The sequence below is a fragment of the Elephantulus edwardii genome, unplaced genomic scaffold (genome assembly GCF_000299155.1).
Source record: "Elephantulus edwardii isolate Elephantulus edwardi_28Jun2011 unplaced genomic scaffold, EleEdw1.0 scaffold00007, whole genome shotgun sequence".
Taxonomy (NCBI): Eukaryota; Metazoa; Chordata; class Mammalia; order Macroscelidea; family Macroscelididae; genus Elephantulus; species Elephantulus edwardii.
The window spans coordinates 1,200,168-1,219,397 of NW_006399757.1; the positions used below are offsets into that span (position 1 = coordinate 1,200,168).

The following is a 19,230-nucleotide window of genomic DNA, read 5'->3' on the forward strand; positions in this document are numbered from 1 at the left end:
GTTCTCTATGGATGGGATAAAAAAACCTCCCTTTGACTCTCAGGGCTAATCTAAGAATTCAAACTAGAACTGATTAGCTCAGAGAACTGCAACTCTTAAAAACAAACAAACAATACTACATAGTGCCACTGTTCTAGAACAGGACAGATATCAGGGTTGGGGTGAGACTGAGAAAAATTGCATAAATCATGTATTCTGCATTGAAACAGATGAGGAAGAGAACAGTTTAAAAGTAATATATGATTGGGTATTACGGTTATGACAAGAGTCCAGAATGAAGGCTGCATAGTGGAGTGTTGTCGGGTGGTGGAGGAGGATTGTATACCAGTGAAGGAATTTTTCGTTTTTCAAAGAGAAGAGCAAACTAAGGGGGAAGGATGGGCAGGGAGAAAAATGCAACAATGAATGAATAAAAATAAAAAAATCTCTGTAAATATTCATTAAAATTAATAAAATAAAGTTAAAAACAAACAAAACCAGGGATAATGTTCAAGCCCAGAAAACGGGACAGAAATATAATTGACACAGGTGAAAAAGATTGTGTGCATCAGATGTATCTTAGTTCATCACATAAAGAATTAATGAAAAGCAGCCTTCAGGTTACAGCGAAATCTAGTCTTCCTGAAAGCAGTGGATCTAGTGATGGTGGGAGATTGGAGAGATGTGGTCACCAGCCACCAGGGGTTTGATGCACTTGATTTCACTTATTCTTATTCCACAGCTGTTGCTGGTGATCCACCTGCCAGGAAACTGGCCTTAAAAGACAGTGACTTTGGCAGTCTTGCATGCTTTCTATGGCTAGCAGGTGCTATTTTTACAATGAATTGGTAAATGATATTGTATACAACATTCTTATTTGACTTAGTAGACTGTCTCAGATATCCAACCAAGCTCTGATTGTATGAGTTGGTTTTTAAAAAAATTTTATTATCTGAGTTTTATAGGCTCAAATCTTTACTCCATTTTTCAGGATTCCTATCAAAAAGAGCCTCTGATCTTTTCAGAGAAATGATGTCTCCATGCTCTGGATTCCAAAAGATTATGAAAATACAGGCTGGTAGTCTGTGCTGGCCTGGCAAAGAATAAACTTTCAGTGAATGGGAATTATAATGCCATTATTAATCTCTATTATGATATTTATTATTTATTAAATCAACTGTTTCAGGACCCTGTACCTGTTATCAGTATGTCATTATGTGGAAATTTTCCCATGCCTTAATTCCTTTACTAAACTTAAATTCTTAAATTCCTATGCCTCAATTCCTCAACTAAAATCTTAAATTCTTACATACAAGCCTCATGTATCTTAGCACATCTGAGGTGCTACTTATATTGGATGCTTTAATTTCCACATTGTTCTTGTAACATTTATCTCATAACAATTCATGATATCAAAGCAGTTTCTATGTTACTAAAGCACAATGTGTCTTACAAAGACAGAAAAGTCCCCAGTACATTGTGTGAATGAGAAAACAATATGTTGTGTCTCCCATCAAGTAAGTGAACTATTTATGTGTTTGATCTCCCTTTGAGAACTTGTCTTGAAAATTCTTTGAATCTACTATCACATGTTAGATCATCACTACATGTTTATTGAATAAATACACACATACATAGATATGATTTATATAATTTTCCCCTGCAGCTGTTGACCAGATCATTCCAAAAGTGACTGAAAAACAAATGACTCTTATAAACAAGGATGATTCTCCTATGTGAAAAGAACTTGTAACATTCACACACATTTGTTTAATGTTAGTGTTTACAAGTACCTCATGTGATACAGTTCAAATCCACCAGCTACTCTGTGGGCAAAAGATGAGCAATCTTGTCCTGTAAATATTTACACCCTCAGAAACCTGATGTAGTGTTATTATGAGTGGAAATGAACACAAAAGCAGTGGATTTATTAGATGAGTTGAGTTTATTGCATACAATTTCATGGTTTCTTTCATTTTATAAATAAGCTTTCTGGTAATAGTTAATATTGAAAAAAAAAACAAAATAACACCCCCAAAACCAAAAAATCCCCAAACAAACCAAACCCAAAACACCAAAAATAAAAACAACAGGGGAGAAACTATCATTTTACTTTTAATTATACAATAACTTGATGATGGTATGGCTAGAAAGTCAAGTCTGTCTTCTTGGTTAAAAGCAATTATCACAAGAGAAGAAAAAGCCAAAAAAATTTAATATATAATTTAAAATACAAGGCAGAAAAGAAATTTAAAGGCCAACTAGGCCTGTATTTGTTGTTTGCTTTTTTTGCTGGGGACATAAGAAGACTTGCCTGATGACACACAGCGAATTAGAGCCCAGAGCATGTGGAGTTTTTTGCTCCTATCCCAGGGGTGACCCTCTCCAGAGCACTACTGTCAGCAGGAAAAGTTTACATGAAAGGAATTCAAGGAATCTTTCTTGAACACCCTAGGTCATCTTTGGAAACACAAGAAACATTATCGTTTCAGGTACTGGTTTTACTGTGTTTTTTTTTTCTTTTGAGTTCATACTCTGCAAGTTTAGTCACCTCATAGATAATAATAGGACAAATAAAAAGACAATAAAAATGAACACTTAATAGCACTGTGGGCTTGCCTTGTTACTTCAGGGCTATGTCAATGACAACTATGATTTCTTTTCTTGAGTAAGTTATGTGTGTGCGGAGACAGGACTGCTGTGGGGTTAGTTACATGCATTACCTCAGTTATCCTGGCAGAGTTAATGCATTCCACACTGCTAGCCTGTGGCTTTGTTATGAGAAAGACTGGGACAGAACCACCTTTCTCGCTTCCTAAAGGTAGTGACTTCATGTGAGCTGTCAAATAAGTGACAGAGGAGCTGGACCACCTGAGAGCTTGAGTCTTCACCAACTTCAGAAACATATCAAGGTCAATAAAAGCCATATCATAAGAAATCTCAAGGCAAATTGAGAACCCACTCCTGACAAGTGAATTCTTTTCAAAACCAGAAAGACCCTGTGGCTGCCTATCTGTTGCATAAGATTGCATAAGAAGGGTCTTTAAAATATTCAAGAGATGAGTGAAGAGTAATGCATGAATCCCTTTAATCTATTCCATTTTTTTCCATCATGCACAGTGGGTAGAAGAATCAATGGCCAGGAAATGATGAAAGGCTCACTTTCATTGAAGAGAGAGGTCAGAGCAGTGCTTCTACACAAGGAAATCACCTAGACAGCTTTAAAAACTACTAAAGTCCAGGGCCTTCCCTGATTTGTGGGAGAGCTGAACCTCAGAGTAGGCTTGAGAGAATCACACTTTTAGAGAGTAATCTGTTTGAGCATCATTGCTACTATTGCTTGCTTTCATTTGTTGGTGTATCAGAAGTATCAATGATGCTCAACAGATCACTCTCTAAACTCTCTTTCTCCCACAGAGCAGCTAGTGGATTCAAATCACGTACCATTGAATTGGCAGCCCAATTCCTTAACCAGTAAGCCACCAGAGCTCCCTGTGATTGATTTAAGAAAACCAAACCTAAACCCATTGCTGTCATGATGACTCTTTATCAGGTTTTAGGGGTTATACATTTTAACTCGTGCAGATTGCCTCAACTTTTTTTTTTTTGGCAGAGTTGCTGGTGGATTCAAACAAAACTTTTGATTAGCAGCCCAACATAGATACACTGTGTCACCAGGAACTCTTATTTGAGACACGTCATGCACTAATCCTGTCTTATTACCCAATACAGTCAACTCATTCCTGAATGAGATGATAACCAAGGCCTGGAAGTTAAGAATTACAACACAAATTTTTGAGGGGCACAGTTAAATCTATAATAAACTTTAATGAGTAAAAAGTATCTGAGGACCTTAATAAGCTGTAGTGTACATCTGTGTGGACCTGATGTTTCTAAACTTCAAATGAACTCATAAGAGGTGCTCATATTAGTAAGCAAACAGTTATATAGTAAATTAGGAGGCAAAAAGAAGCTAGAGCTTAAAGGACATGCTCAGTGTCTCACAGCTGGTTAATTCCTGAGGCAAGAGTTGTGCTGATGCTTGACTCCAAAGTCCATGTTGTTGTCCTTCAGTATAATCTGCTGTCTATCACCAATTCACCTGTAACTGATTATATGCAAGACTGAGAAAGGTCCTTGTCTCTAGAGAAAAGTTATTTCCTTTTACGTTGAAAGACATCTAGAAGCAAGGGAAATGGAATATTTTGGTTGTTACTGAGAATTTGTGCTACTTCTTGTTGAAATATTTAAAAGATAAATGATGCAATTCATCATTGGCATCATAGAGACAAAGATACTCTTGCTAATCATCTTGATGGAATGAATATGAAAATACACAGGGGTCTAGAATCGAATGCACTGTATTTGCTGTGACTGACCTGAGGAAGCCTGTTCCTCACTCGGCTCAGCAGCCATGCTCCATCCGATCCAACAGCAAGGCCCTGCTCTACCCCTTGCGTTTGGATTTCTTCACCCTGTGGAAGAATCTTGTGCTCCTGCGTGTGGCCAGGCTCTGGGATTTTGGATACACGTAGCCATTGGCATGCTCAAATCAAACATATAAAACAAAACAAAAAATGATGGGGAGGTGTGTTAAGCTTAAACACAGGGCTCTGAGTCCGTTTCCACAAAAGCTGCCACATCTATCAGTATCAAACATGTTCAAGGAAAGGATGATTCCTTATGTTCCCTTGTCTTCTGATATTAACTTGGGTCTTCCTTGCACTTGGGGGTGCGGGGTGCTGAGGAGGGGAGATGTTCTGTGTATGTATTGTTTATGGCATTGCCTTGATGAATGACAGTTTGGTTTGGTTTGTTCCCCTCCCCTTTTGTTAATTCTCTGTGTTCTTTTTCCTTTGTGCTGCACGATTAGGACCCTGCAGTGGGACACAGACCCCTCAGTGCTGCAGCTGCAGTCAGACTCAGAACTTGGGTATATGTCTGCTCTTTTTGTTACTCCTTTTATGATTTCTTTGCTACAGTTGTGTTGAAATACTGGAGCTGTTGCTACTCTTGTTTTTTCCCCTTTTGTTGAACTTCCAGTTGGATAATTTTATCTATTAGTTTCCCTTGTAAATATTAAGCTTTGGGGAGAAAAGTTTCTCTTTGTGGAAAACCCCACAAAAAGACAGCTTTGTTCTCTCCTCCTTTTATTAATCCTTAATATTGCAAAACAGTGCTCCTCTACCAAACTTCACCAAAATAATACCAACACAAATAGAATCCTCAACACAAAGGTGAAGTGACTTTATCCTAGCCATCCCTCCTCCTCACTAACATGCTGCCTCCTCCAGTTAACATTTGTCCAAGATGAGTATTAAAATGTTGTGTCCTGTTTGTTTCCTTTCCTTTTCACTTCCTCGGGGACTTAGTGTAAACATTTCATCTGAATTCATTTGAATAGACAATGTTTTCCACTAAGATAAAAAGCACACTTGTTTCTTCTCTCAATCCTGAATAATCGTAGTGAATTGATTTTGGATAATATCTCTTATACATTACAGGTCATTTTTCAAATGGAAGATCATGATTCACGTTTTAAAAAAAATAGCTTCAGTGTTGAAAATGTGCCCAAAAAGAATACAATATATGGGTATATCCTAGAAACTTAGTTTTATTTCTCTAAGAGGATTGAAGTGAGCTATATTCCCATGTGAACTACTTCTAGTGGATGGTCAAACCAGAACGTGTTCAAACACAGGGAAACTGAGTATGTAGATCTAGTTTTAACTCTGAATTAAATTACTTCATTTGGTAGCTTGAAAGCAACTGTGGTGGAAGTATATATACCACAGAAATCGGTCAACACTTCAAATTAGAGCTTGCCACCTAACTCACATCGCTCCTAATCAGCACACAACTAGATAGATTGCTCATTATATAAATTGTAAATTCTGTAGTAATTTTTAAGCCACTATTTTCCCCCCTTCTGAATATACCAATGGATCCCAAAGTGAGCATTCATTGTTTATTTTTCAATTTGTGAGAGTTCCTAGGGTTGCATTTCTGGATTTTTGTCAATATTAGTGATGGAGAAGGTTGAAGAATGAACTACTTGTTAGATTGAATATCATCTGCTTGTGTCCTTTGTACATGCAAAGGCTCTTGGCAGACTCACAACAACACTAAACCAAAGAGGTATCTCAGCATTTCAAGTAACATCTGTGTTAGTTTTCTCTGTACATCATTAAATTCTGGGCTATAAAAGAATTCATTCGTATATATTGCATTTTGGCTTGTATTATTTAAATAGCCAAGGAATATTGCTCAATCAGGCTCAAATTATAAATGTACAGTAAAGGGAACTTAGAAATGTGATTCTTCAGTATTCTATCATCTTTAAAAAGTGGGAACTGGCTGTCTTCTCTATATGCTTAAATTAACATATCGTATATAGATTGTAGCATATCCTTACGGATAAGGAACAATTGAGAGTGACTGGACAGCACATAACAACAACATTCCAAGAAAATGCTCACTATTGACTATGCAAACGAAACGTTGTGCCCATTTTAGGGAGAAGCTATATAGTTATAGCTACCATCATGCCTGCTATGTTTTACTGCAGAGTAGAACCAATGAGTCATAAATGAGTAATGAAATATGAGACTTAGCAGTTCAGTCAGAGTAGCTTATCTTAGAGAATTTCAAAGAAACATTAAAAACACAACCACTATGAGAAAGTAAGTTTAACCATATTACAATTTCTAATGCTGTTTTAATGAAAATTCCCTTTATTTCCTAGACCTTATGTATAGAGCAGTTTTACTTTCATATATGAGTTTAGCAAATAGACCTTAGACAACAATAGGATCTTTCTAGAGGGAGTTTTACTTCCTCTTCTTGACATTTGGCATGGGATCTATCACAGACCACTGCTAGTCATGCTACCTTATTTTTTTTCATGGCCTACGTGAAGCCAAATGGTCATAAAATAGACTGTGTATTTAAAGCATACAATTTTTGTACATTTTGGTGTAGGTGCACTCTGTGACACCATAAACACACACACACACACATACACACACCCCTCCCAAAATCCTCAAAAGTTTCCTTGCACCTTCTGCACTTCTCACTCCTGTACCTCCCTAGCTTCTTCCAAAATAACTGGCCTCCTTCTTGTCACTGTGCATTTGTTTGCACTTCCTAGAATATGACAAAAATGAAACCATACAATATATACTCTTTTGACTAATTTCTTTTACCAAAAGTAACTTTTTCAAGATTAATTCAGGGTAACCATCAATCAATATTTCTCTCTATTTTTATTGCATACAATTTCATTGAGGATCTACCTCCAGGTTATTTATAGTTTTGGCCTGTTTCAAGTGAGACTACTATGAACCTTAGTGTACAAGTAATTTATTGGACATAAGCTTTCACTTCACTTGAGTATATACTCATGTCCTCGTGAGTAAATCATATGGTGGGTATATCTAAAATGCAGCACATTATCATACTATTTTCAAAGTTATTTCACTATTATATATTCCAATCAGTACGTATTCTTGGTACCACTTGGACTTTTTGAAGTCTTTGTGAAAGTTTGAGGTAGTATCTCATTGTGGTCTTAGTTTACATTTCCCTAATCTGTCAGCTGCTCTGAGGGAGGATGATGGGAAGTCCCTCCCGTGTGATTTACTACCTCTGAAAACATACTGGAGGGTCAACTCTGGGTTAATTCCTACTAGACAGCACACAACAGTAATACTACAACATCTAATGAGAATCTCTGGTACAAGGCATGTTACACTGCTAACCAGTTCAAACTCATCATCTGCTACGAGGAAGAAAGATGGACAGCATCCTCCCATTGAGGAAGAATCCTAGTAGGATGTCTAGGTAGCCAGGCCAGCAGCCAAGACCTTCTAGGACAACATTTTATAATCTGTGCTATATTCTGCCTTGGTAAATGTCCTATCTGCCCTTAAAAGGACTGCTTTTGCTGTTGTTAGTATTCTATAAAGGTAAAATATACCAAGCTAGTTGCGTATGGTATTGAAATCTTCTGTATCCTTTACTGATTTTCTATGTACAAATCCTATCAATTATTGATAGAGAAGTGTTAATATCTAAGACTACACTTTTTGGTTTTTTTTTCCATTTCTCCTTGCAGTATATTTGCTTTTCAAAGTTTGGAAATTTTGTTATCAAATACATCAACATTTTTTACTTTTATATCTCTCTCCCTTAATTTATGCCTTTTCCTTTATGAAGTGGTAATGGAAAAGTGAATTTCAGAACCTTTAAATATAAAATTAACACTAATGCATAAAAACTTTAATGTTTTGTTTTAAGAAAAGGAAGATTTCTCTGTTAGAGTTTTCATTGTTCCCAAATGTTTCTTGAGAAGCTGTTATTCTTTTAGACTCTTGAGCAGTCAATTACAGAGTATTCTCAGTTCTGCACTGTTACGTGTTATGTACTGTTGAGTCAGAACTAACTCATGGCTGAACCTCTAGAGAATTTTCAGGTCAGTCAATTGGGAGATTATCCATAATTCTCCTACAAAGCAACAGTCGGATTTGAACCATGTGCCTTTTGGTAGGCAGTACAATTTCTTACCACTAAGCTACCAGACCTCAATATTCCTCCTTAAATTCTATTTTAGAATGATGAATATGACCAGTTGACAGAGTTGTTCATATTTTGATATTCAATGACTTCTCTAATTCTATAGTTTTATGTTATAAATTCTAGAGAAATTTGCTCCTAAATATCAAAACAATAAAAAGCTATCCCAATAAAATTCTTCACATCTTTTTGTTTCAGGTAATATTGATAAAAACCATGTTTTTGCTTCTTGTCTTTTTTATTTTGCTATTACTCAGAGTTTTCAGTTACCCTTATAAAGTTGGCACCCAGTAACAGAGCCTCCATTAATATTTTCAATCTCTTTAAAAATAGTAACTATTTGGACTCTTGTCTCAGTTCTGAAATTTTGAAATGAAAGGAAAACTCTTGCTCTGGGCCTGTTGATTAGGCCAGAATTGACATTTGCTTCTGTTTGGGAAAAAGACTATAACTGACAAGCTAATTGTTCTGTACTGTATGATATAAATAAAATGAATACTTCCTAAAATTATTTTAAGAATAGGAACATAGAATAATAGAAACTCATTATTCTTGAAGCAATTATTAAAAGACAGTTATAAAGTTACTTCTCAGAACTTTGTAGAAAACATCTCTCTTAAACAGATAAAATGAATTGACAGTGGACAGGATCTGGACAGCAAAACTCACTTTTTCTATGTGGTGGCCCATCCCCTCCCCTTCCTGCTTATGGTGTCCATTTCCAAACTTAGGAGTCAGGCCTAGAGATACCACACCTTGGCCCTGAGTACCAACCACTACACTGGAAAAGAGATTATTCTTTTGTCAGCTTTGAACCTATTTCTTATCAAATGTTCTTATGGCCCTGGCATCCTATGTTTATTTCTCTAACACACGATTTTCTCTGTGACCTTCAGCCAGAGAATTCCAAGATCATAATTTCAGTTTAATCCCTTACCCGCATGATCTTTGATCTTACATCTCTCTAAATTTTCAGTTGAAAAATGCATCACAACAAACATACCCATCAAGATACTTTTACTCAAAAGCTTATCTTTCACTGGATCTCCCATTTCTCCCAGTTAGACCACTCCACGCACCCCTAATTAAATTTGAAGCCTTGAGATAATATCTAGAATCCTCCTCATCTCTAATCCTTCATAGTAAATAAACTCTGAGGATCTGCCTTTACATATTTTTCATTATTCAAACTACATTTCTTTCCATTCCCAGTGCCCAGAACACAATGGAGCATATTATGTGAATCTTAAAGGATAAATACCGGCTGCTTCCACTGGAGTGATTCTCCATGCTTTCAATTTGATTATTGATCACAAATCCCGTAACCATTTTCCTGACTGCGGTTTTCAACCTGTTGCTTTGCCTGGACTTTGTTTCCTGAATCCACGTTTTCCTCACGTTCTCTCATCTGTAGATCCTTCTCAGTGTCCCCTTTTCTCCATACTTAGCTCTTGATTTCCAGACACTTCCCATGCCTAGCCTCTGGCCTGTCATTCTTCACACTGTTTTTCTAAGAGTCTGCCTTAAATATCACCTTGAAGCTGTTAGATCCTTGGCACCTTTCAGTAGCACCTCATTTTTGGCAATATAAATTTCAAATTCTTTAGGCTGAGATTCAAATTCCTCCAATAATCTAACTTGGGTGTATTTTTTCTAAATGTATCTCTCATTGTTCCCAACTCATGTCTTCTAAAAAATTGGGTAAAATGTGAAGTCAGCTTCTCTATCTCTGCATGTGCAGACTTCTCTTTAACAGTCTCCCCAATTCTTTCCACTAAATTTAGCCCTATTTATCCTTCGAAGTTCACATCAACATACCCCATTGTATTCTCTTGCCCCACTTCTGTGAATCATTCAGATTGGTTTTTAATACTTGCTACAGCTTCAGTTTGCTCAGCTCCATGGTCAACACTCTTGGCACCAGCAGCCAGGAAATAAAAAAAACGTATTTTGATGGGAAAGTCTGTTGTTAGGGACCTCTCTAAAGTACTCAAGAGCAACGGTGTCTCTCTGGAGACTAAGTTGCACGTGATACAGGCCATGGTCTTTGCAATCACTTGTTATGCATCAGAGAGTTGGACAATGACTAGGGAGGATAGAAGGAGAATTGACACCTTTGAACTGTGGTGCTGGAGAAGAGTATTGAATGTACCATGGATTGCCAAGAAAGCAAACAGATCCATCCTAGAGAGGGTTAAACCAGGCTACTCCTTGGAGGCAAGGATTCTGGGGCTTCGTCTGACATACTTTGGACATGTTGCAAGGAGAGACAGGTCTTTGGAGAGGGACATCATGCTGGGTAGAGTAGAGGGACAGCGCAGGAGGGGAAGACCCTCTATGAGGTGGATTGACTCAGTGACTGGGGTTATCAGGATGGGTGTGTCAGAGGCAATGCGATGGGCACAGGATAGAGCAGGGTTTAGGGCTGTTGTACATAGGGTCGCTATGAGTCGCAGATGACTCGACGGCACATAACAACAACAACAACAACAACAACAACCTGTTATTTTTGTTTGCCTTTTGATATATATTTCCTGGTTTCTCATTCTCTTTTTATTTTGAGGATCTGACATAATGCCTTGTTCAAAAAGTTTTTGGGGTTGACTGATAATGTAGTTAGTTCCTTTGCTAGTCATCAAGATCACAGTGTATGATATGAAGATATTTATAAGGAATAAAAGGACATCAGTGTCACCTCACTGCATGAGTGGCTCATCTTTGAGAAAATCAAATCATAGCATCTTAAAAGCAGCATTAGGAATCAATTTCTCATAGCTTCTTTAATATATCTTGGAGATAAGACAACCATATGTGATAAACAAGGATAAAAATTAGCAGGATGGAGTCTGAGCCCAGTGCAGGCATTCTTTGATTCCTTGGACTCAAAATCTCTTTGGCCTCTGGCCATTGCTTCCAAGAGCATCTCTTTTTGTTTTATTTGCCTGACTCCGGCACCCTTCTACTCTATTCTAGTAACTTTTCATCATTAGAATGACTCCTTTTGGTTTCTTAGCTTCTAAGTGCAACACTTGCTCATGATTGATACTCCTGACCTCCCGTTTGTCTATCAACATACCTGTCCTGCTCTCAGGTGTAAAAATGGGGTAACGACCAGGACACCATCAGTATTGTAACTCCTAGTTATTAGGCACTTCTAAACTGATACTCAAAGAAGGCCTTTTTTTATCTTATGATTTTTACTTTGTGAAATCTGACATTTCTTAGATGCCTCAGGGTATTTTAATTCTGTCTTTTGTGTCTCTTGAGACAGATTGACACTTAAATAGATCTAAGATCAAACTGGGTCTCTTTTGCAGCTAGAACGCCTGATATTTGATGAAAGCATGTTTTGGAGAAGTAGCTGATGGTACCTGTGATGTCCTCCTTGCAGCCATCGTGCTTACAGCATCATCTGTTTGAAGCCAGTTTTCTAGTGCTGTTGGTTTTCTTTGCTTGGTTATAGTGGAAGTGCAGAAATCTTTATGTAATTCTCTACCCTTTTCTTGAGTCCAAAATACAAAACCCTTCACATCCTGTGTATCTAATCTTCCATGTCTGGAATCAGAATTTGAGTTAAATCATACCCAGCTGATTCAGGAAGAAATTTGATGATTAGTAATAGGTGACGTGCTCAGGTGTTGAGAACTTTCTTAATCCTAGAAAACTTTCAAGTGATGACGCCCTTCTCCTTAAATCCATTTCCCCACTATTAGATATGGTGGTTGCTGTGGCCAATAGCTGTCACCTGCCATCTTGACATGTGACCGAGTCTTTCTCTGCTCCACTGCTCAAGGTTACAAGTGAACATTGAGGAAAAGTTAAAGTGTGTGATAATTTCATACCCATATGCAAACAATGAGGTTAGACACCCTACTGCATGCAGTGCACATTATTTTTTTTATTAAAATGGATCAAAAGCATAAATGTAAGAACTACACTATAACATGACTTATAAGAAAACATTGGTGCAAATCTTTTTTGGTCTTGAAATAGGCATATCTTCTTATATATAGCACCAAAAAAAGTAAAGCATTCAAAAGGAAAAAAATAGATAAATTTTACTTGATTAAGATGTAAAACTTTGGTGCTTCAAAGATATCTACAAAGTGTGAAGACAATGTACATAATGTAGGAAAATATTTTCAAATTATACATCTGATAAGTGTCTGGTATTCATAATATATAAAGATATCTTAAAATCTTGACAATAAAAAGGTAACATGTTAAAAATAGGCAAAGGGCTTGAAAGGGCATCTATCCTAAGCAAATGTCCTAATAGACATTTGTCTGTTTAACATCATTAGTCATTGTTGTTGCTAAGTGACACTGAGTTGAGTAGGAGTCATAGTGACCCTATGAACAACAAATCAGAACCCTGTCCTATTCTGTGCTATCCTCATAATCTCTGAGAAACTTGAGCCCACTGCTACAGTCACTGTGTCAATCCATCTCATTGAAGGTCTCTCTTTCACTGACCTCCTTTCCAACCAAGCATGATGTCCCTCTCCAAGCAATACAATCTCCTAGAAATATGCCCAAGTAATGTGAAATAAAGCTTTGTTATCCTTTTGGTGTTGTTGTAGTCCATAGAATATTCAGTACTTTTCTCCAACACCACAGCTCAAAGGCATCAACTCTTCTAGGCCTAGATCAAATCAGGCACACCTTAGTCTTCAAATGACATCATTGCTCTTCAGTTATTTAGATAGGTCCCTGACAGCAGACTGGCCCAATGCAATACATCTTCTGGTCTCCTGACTGCTTTGGGTGACAAGCAGTGACAAGGGTGTTGATTATGGATCCAAGGGAAGATGAAATTGTCCACAACTTCAGTATTTTCTCCATCCTTCATGATGTTACTTATTGGTCCACTGGTGAGGATTTTTGTCATTTTGGTGAAATTCATCAAGGTGTAATCCATATGGAAGGCTATAGTCTTTGATATTCTGTGGCAAATGTTTCAACTCCTCCTCACTTTCAGCAAACAAGGTTGTATCATCTGCATAATTCAGGCTGTTGATGAGTATTCCTCTGATCCTGATGCCACTTTCTTCTTCATAGTGTCCAAATGTTTTAATGATTTGCTCAGTGTACAGATTGAATAGATATGGAGAAATGATATATCCCTGATGCACACCTTTGCTGGTTTTAAACTATGAAGAGTTTCCTTGCTCCATTTGGACAAGAGATTCTTGGTCTAGGTATAGATTTTATCAGAATGAATCAAGAAGGGAGTGAGTCAGAAGGACTTGAAGTACTTGTTGCAGATGATCAGGGAATGCAGTCTTCAGTATGGATTGCATCTCAATATCAAGAAATTTAAGATTCTTACCACTGGATCAATAGGCAGTGTCATGATGGATGGAGAGGAGATTGAAACTGTTAACAGCTTCATCTTGCTTGGATCCACAATTAACACTATTGGTATGAGCAGTCAGGAATAATTAGAGTCATTGCACTGGGAAATCTGTAGTTAGGGACCTTTCAAAATTATTGGGGAGCAGTGATGTCAGTTTGAGGACTAAGATGTGTCTGGTTCAGGCCATGGTCTTTCTAATTACTAGCTATGCATCTGAGACCTGAACAGTGATTAAGGATGACAGAAAAAAAAATGATGCCTTTGAGCTGTGGTGTTGGAGAAGAGCACTGAACATCTCATGGATGGCCAAGAGAATGAATAGATATGTCTTGGAGAGGGTGCAAGTTGAGTGATCTTTGGAGCAAGAATGATGAGGCTTTGCCACACATACTTTGGACATGTTGCTAGGAGGGGCTATTCCTTGGAGAAGGACATGATGTTGGGAAGGGTAGAGGCTTGGCAAAGGCGAGAAAGACCCTCAACCAGGTGGAATGACATAGTGATTGTTACAGTGAGCGCTAGTGTGTCAGGAAGTGTGAGGATGTTGCAAGACAGGACTAGGTTCAAATTTTTTGTTCAGACGGTCACTATGAGTCTTACTTGACTCAATGGCATCTAACAATAACAACATAGGTTTCATATGGGCATACTTAAGTGTCCTATAGTTCGTTAGTCTTTAGGGAAATCAAAATCAAAATCATAATCAAACATCATTTCATACCCACTAACATCAATCATTTCCCAATATAATAACCATGTTGCTCATAATAGAACTATCCACAGTTTCCTAGACTAAATCTTTTTTGAAATCAGACTTTATCTTTCACCTGTGAAGTGATGACAGGTGGATTCAAACCACCAAACTGTTAGTGACTGAATATTTTATCCCCTGTGCCACTTGAGTGCCTTAAAACTTACAAAGATGGCAATACTTTAAAAAGACATATAATAGCAAATATGTAGAAAGACTGAAACCATCCTATAATGCTGGTGAGAATATAAAGTAGTCCAGACTCATTGAAAAACAACCTGACAATTTCTCAGAGTTAAACATCATTATCACATGATACTGTAATTCCACTCCAAGATACATACTCAAGAAAAAATATGAATACACAAGAACTTATATAAAATTGGCATTGCAACCTTATTCATAAATATTAGAAACAACTTGCGTTAACTGAAGAATGAATAAACCAAGTGTAGTATATCCAAATAATGGAATAATATTCAGCCATAAGAAAAAAATTATTTTCTGCAGTACAAACAAGCCTTGAAAATCTTCTGTTGAGTAAAAAGGAGGCTATATATTGTATGATTCCATCTCTATATTCCTAGAGATAGACATTGGGGGTGAGGGAGAAGGATAAGAGATTGCTTATAGAGAATAGACTTGCTTTTTGAGGTGTTGAAAATATTCTGGAATTGGAAAGTGTTGGTGGTTACACAAATTTGTGAATATACTAATTAACATTGAATGTTGTTGGGTGCTCTTGAATCGGCTCCAGCAAGCCTGTGTACAACAGAACAGAATTATGGCTGATTTGCACAATTATTTTTTTTACAGCATATTTTTCCATTTAATTTTCCCCCCGATCCATTCATTGTTGCACATTTTCCTCCCTGCCCACCCCTCCCCCCAGTTTGTTTTTCTCTTTGAAGGAAAAAATTCTTTCATTGGTATATAATCTGCCCCAGTCCACAGTCCATAATGTGCATTTTTTTCTTGTAATCTTGTCATGAAAAATAATACCTAATCCTATATTCCTTTTAAACAGTTCTCTCCCTCATCTTTTTCAATGCAGTATACATTATTTATCCCCTCTTTTCTTAGGTACCCCCCCAAACCCAATGTCAGCCCTGCTTTACAACAGTGGCACTATGCAGCATTTGTCCTTTTGTGACTGAGATATTTCACTCAGCATGCCCTCCAGGGTCATCCATTTTGTATAATATTTCATGAGTTCTTTATTTTTCAATGCAGCATAGTACTTCATTGTGTGAATATACCTCTGCTTCTCTATCCATTTGTTTGTTGATGGGTACTTAGATTGTTTCCAAGTCTTTGCTATTGTGAACAAAGACACAATAAACATGGGTGTGCATATAACTGCTTTGGTGGCAGTTATGGTTTCTTTAGAGGGCATTTCCAGTAGTGGAATTACTGGGTCAAATGGTATCTCTGTTTCCAACTTTTTGAGAAAGTACCACACCACCTTCCACAGTGGTTGCAGCATTTTACACTTTTCACCAACAGTGAATAAGGGTTCCAGTTCCTTGCCTGCATTTACTGTTCCCTGCTTTGTTGAATTTTGCTATTCTTAAAGGGGTAAGATGATATCTAATAGTTGTTTTGATTTGTAACTCTCTTAGAGTTAGGGATTTTTGAACATTTCTTCATGTGTTTGTCCACCATCTGAATGTCTTCTTTGGTGAATGTCTGTTAATATCCTGTGCCCATTTTTCAATTGGGTTGTTTACCTTTATCTTATTGTGGCTCTCGAGTATTCTATAAATTCTGGATATAAGTCCCTTATCAGACATTTCATTGCCAAATATTTTTCCCCAATATTCGGCTTCCCTTTTTACCCTGTTGAAGAAGTTTTTGAATGTGCAATGATTTGGACCATTCTATCAATCACTACTGTGTTTAAGACCATTCATTGTTCAAACCACCTGGTCAGTCCATCTCCTGGAAGGTTGTTCTCTTCTTTGCTAACGTAATGTCCTTTTCCAGGGACTGACCCATCATGATAACATGCCCAAAGTATAAATAAGAGCGAAATCACTGTTCTTGCTTGTAAGGAACATGTCTTCCATGGTGTGTTCATTTGACTTTTATTGACATTCTATGTTCTCCAACATCACAATTCAAAAGTAGCACTTCTTCTTCAGTTTTCCTTATTGATTGCTCAGCTTTCACCTGAATATCATGCAATTGGAAATGCCCTGGTTTGGGCTAGGTTTATTTTAGTCTTTACAGTAAGATTTTATTTTCTTTTATTTTTTTTAGCACTTTAAAGAGGTCCTTGTCAACAGATTTGTCTATTGCAATAAATAATTTTATTTCTTGACTACTGTTTCCTTTGGTGTTGATTGTGAATCCAAGTGAAATTAAATCCTTGACATAATCTTTTCTGTATTCACCACAGTGTTTACTGGCCCAGTTGTTAGAATTTTTGTTTTCTTGACATTGAAGTCTAACCCATATTGAAGGTTATCGTCTCTGGTCTTCTTAAGTATGTGCTTTGTTCGAGTCCTCCTTACTTTCAACAAGTAAGGTTGTGTTATCTGCATAATGTAGGTTGTTAATAAGCCTTTCTGCAATCCTGATTTCACATTCTTTTTCATTTAGTCAAGCTTCTTAGAATAACATACTTTAGAGAAAGATTTTTTTTGTTATGAAAATGAAACATCAATTAAACAATAACCTTTATCTTAAGTGTCTGGCCAAATAGCTCTGCTTGTTGTTTCTCTTCATAGACCTCTAACTAACTTAAAATGTCAAAATTGTTCTTCCATTTAAATTCATTACCTTAATCTTTAAAGACAGTTACATGACAGTGCCTGTGATATCCCTGTGGCTTTGTCTAGTACTCTTAATAAAGCAATGCCTCTTATTCAGGATGTTGGTTTAATCAGCCCAGAAATTGAGTTTCTCTCGTGATTTATTTGTTTGTAAGGAGTGAAAATCTTGTAAAAAAAAAAAAAATAAAGGAAACCGAAATAATCCAGCTGTATTTGATATCCCTATGCTTTACATTTCCCCCCTCTCATTACAGTATTAAGATGATTATAAAATGCCAAAGTTTTTCTTTAAATTTCTTTCATATTTAGAATGGAATAAAGGTTATGTCGTATATTTTATCAGCATTCTAATAATAAGATACATGTTTATCATGCTATTAATAAGACAACTGTATTTTATTTAGGAGGAAGGTTGTTCTTCAAATTAATAATTATCATTGACCTTGTTTAAGTCACACTTCCAGTGTCATCTGCTTTGGATAATAAAACATTATAAGTAGCTAGCCAGTTCATGCTAATCTCACGGTGCATGAATAGACAATGAAAAGAGGAGTCCTGGTGGCATAGTGGGCTATGCATTGGGTTTTACTCAAAAGGTCAATGGTTTGGACCTATTAGCCACTCCTTTGGAGAAAGATGAAGCAGTCTGCTCCCATAAATATTCACAGCCTTGGAAGCTGCCTGCGGACAGTCCTACATGGTTGCTATGAGTTGGAGTCAACCTGGTAGCAGAGAAATTAGACAAAGAAATACTAATTGAACCAAAAACATGAAGTAGAATCAAGCAATTTATTCAAGTTAAGTTGAGTAGTTGTGTGGTTTTCTTGTGATTCATAATGTCCACTCCAAGCTAACTTGGAAGAACCTCCATAGGTTGCACTATGCTAGTGGAATTTGTTGCAAGTGAAATGATGTCAGTTAATCTTCTCAAACCTCGAGTTATTGTTGTTGTTATGTGCTGTCATAGTGACCCTATGTACAACATCTCTGAACCTTGCTCTATCCTGTGCCTACCTTATTGTCTCTGACACACCTACCCCCTTTTCCACAGACACTGAATGAATCCATCTCATTGAGGGTCTTCTTTGCACTGTCTTTCCACCCTCCCAAAGCATGACATCTTTCTCCAAGGACTAATCCTTCTTTGAAACATGTCCAAAGGTGTGTCAGACTTAGCCTCAGAATCCTTGCCTCCAAAAGCGGCCTGGTTTCACCCCGTCTAGGACGAACCTGTTTGTTCCCCTAGTAGTCCATTCAGTACTCTTCCCAGCACCACAGCTCAAAGGCATCAATTCTCAAGTCGTTTCAAATTTTATTATTTATAAAGATCTTATTTTTCTTTATGGAAGGAATAGTTTCAGCTTTGGTTCAATAAGACTCTCCTTACTTAGCTAAATTCACCAGACTTAATGGATAGGAAGCTTCCAGAACTTTTCAGGGGACACCCAACGTTAGCCTTGGGGAGAAGCAGGCTTCCTTTCCATTCTAGGACAATACCAATTCAACTTCCAAAGGTTCTCTGCTTTTGTTGTCCTAGAGGTCTGGCATCACTTGTCTGACTTTTAAATTTTATACCTACAATAGAGTTTAGTACCAAACCTTAATATTTTGAACACTGAAATCTCCTTTAGCTAGCATTTACCTTCTCACCCATTGAGAACACTTCCAACTTGGCCTAACTGTTCAAGATATATCTTCCCTATACTACAATGAAATTTGCGAGGAGCTAGAGTCAGAAAATCAAAAGGGCTGGACTCGCTCAGCATTAAAGCTCAAGGAACTGAAGAACA

The 19,230-nt window shown here is 37.1% G+C and overlaps 1 protein-coding gene across 4 annotated transcripts in view; it reads left to right on the top strand.

Moving 5' to 3' along the window:
• Nucleotides 1–19,230, top strand: part of DYNC1I1 (dynein, cytoplasmic 1, intermediate chain 1) — a 397,792-nt gene that overhangs the window by 75,618 nt on the left and 302,944 nt on the right. For 2 of the 4 annotated variants that reach the window (XM_006880224.1, XM_006880223.1), the window contains exon 5: nucleotides 4,853–4,912. The exons of the other annotated variants lie outside the window; for them this stretch is intronic. In XM_006880224.1, the coding sequence (XP_006880286.1) occupies nucleotides 4,853–4,912 (60 nt within the window). The remainder of the gene's footprint in view (nucleotides 1–4,852; nucleotides 4,913–19,230) is intronic. 4 annotated transcript variants of the gene reach the window in all.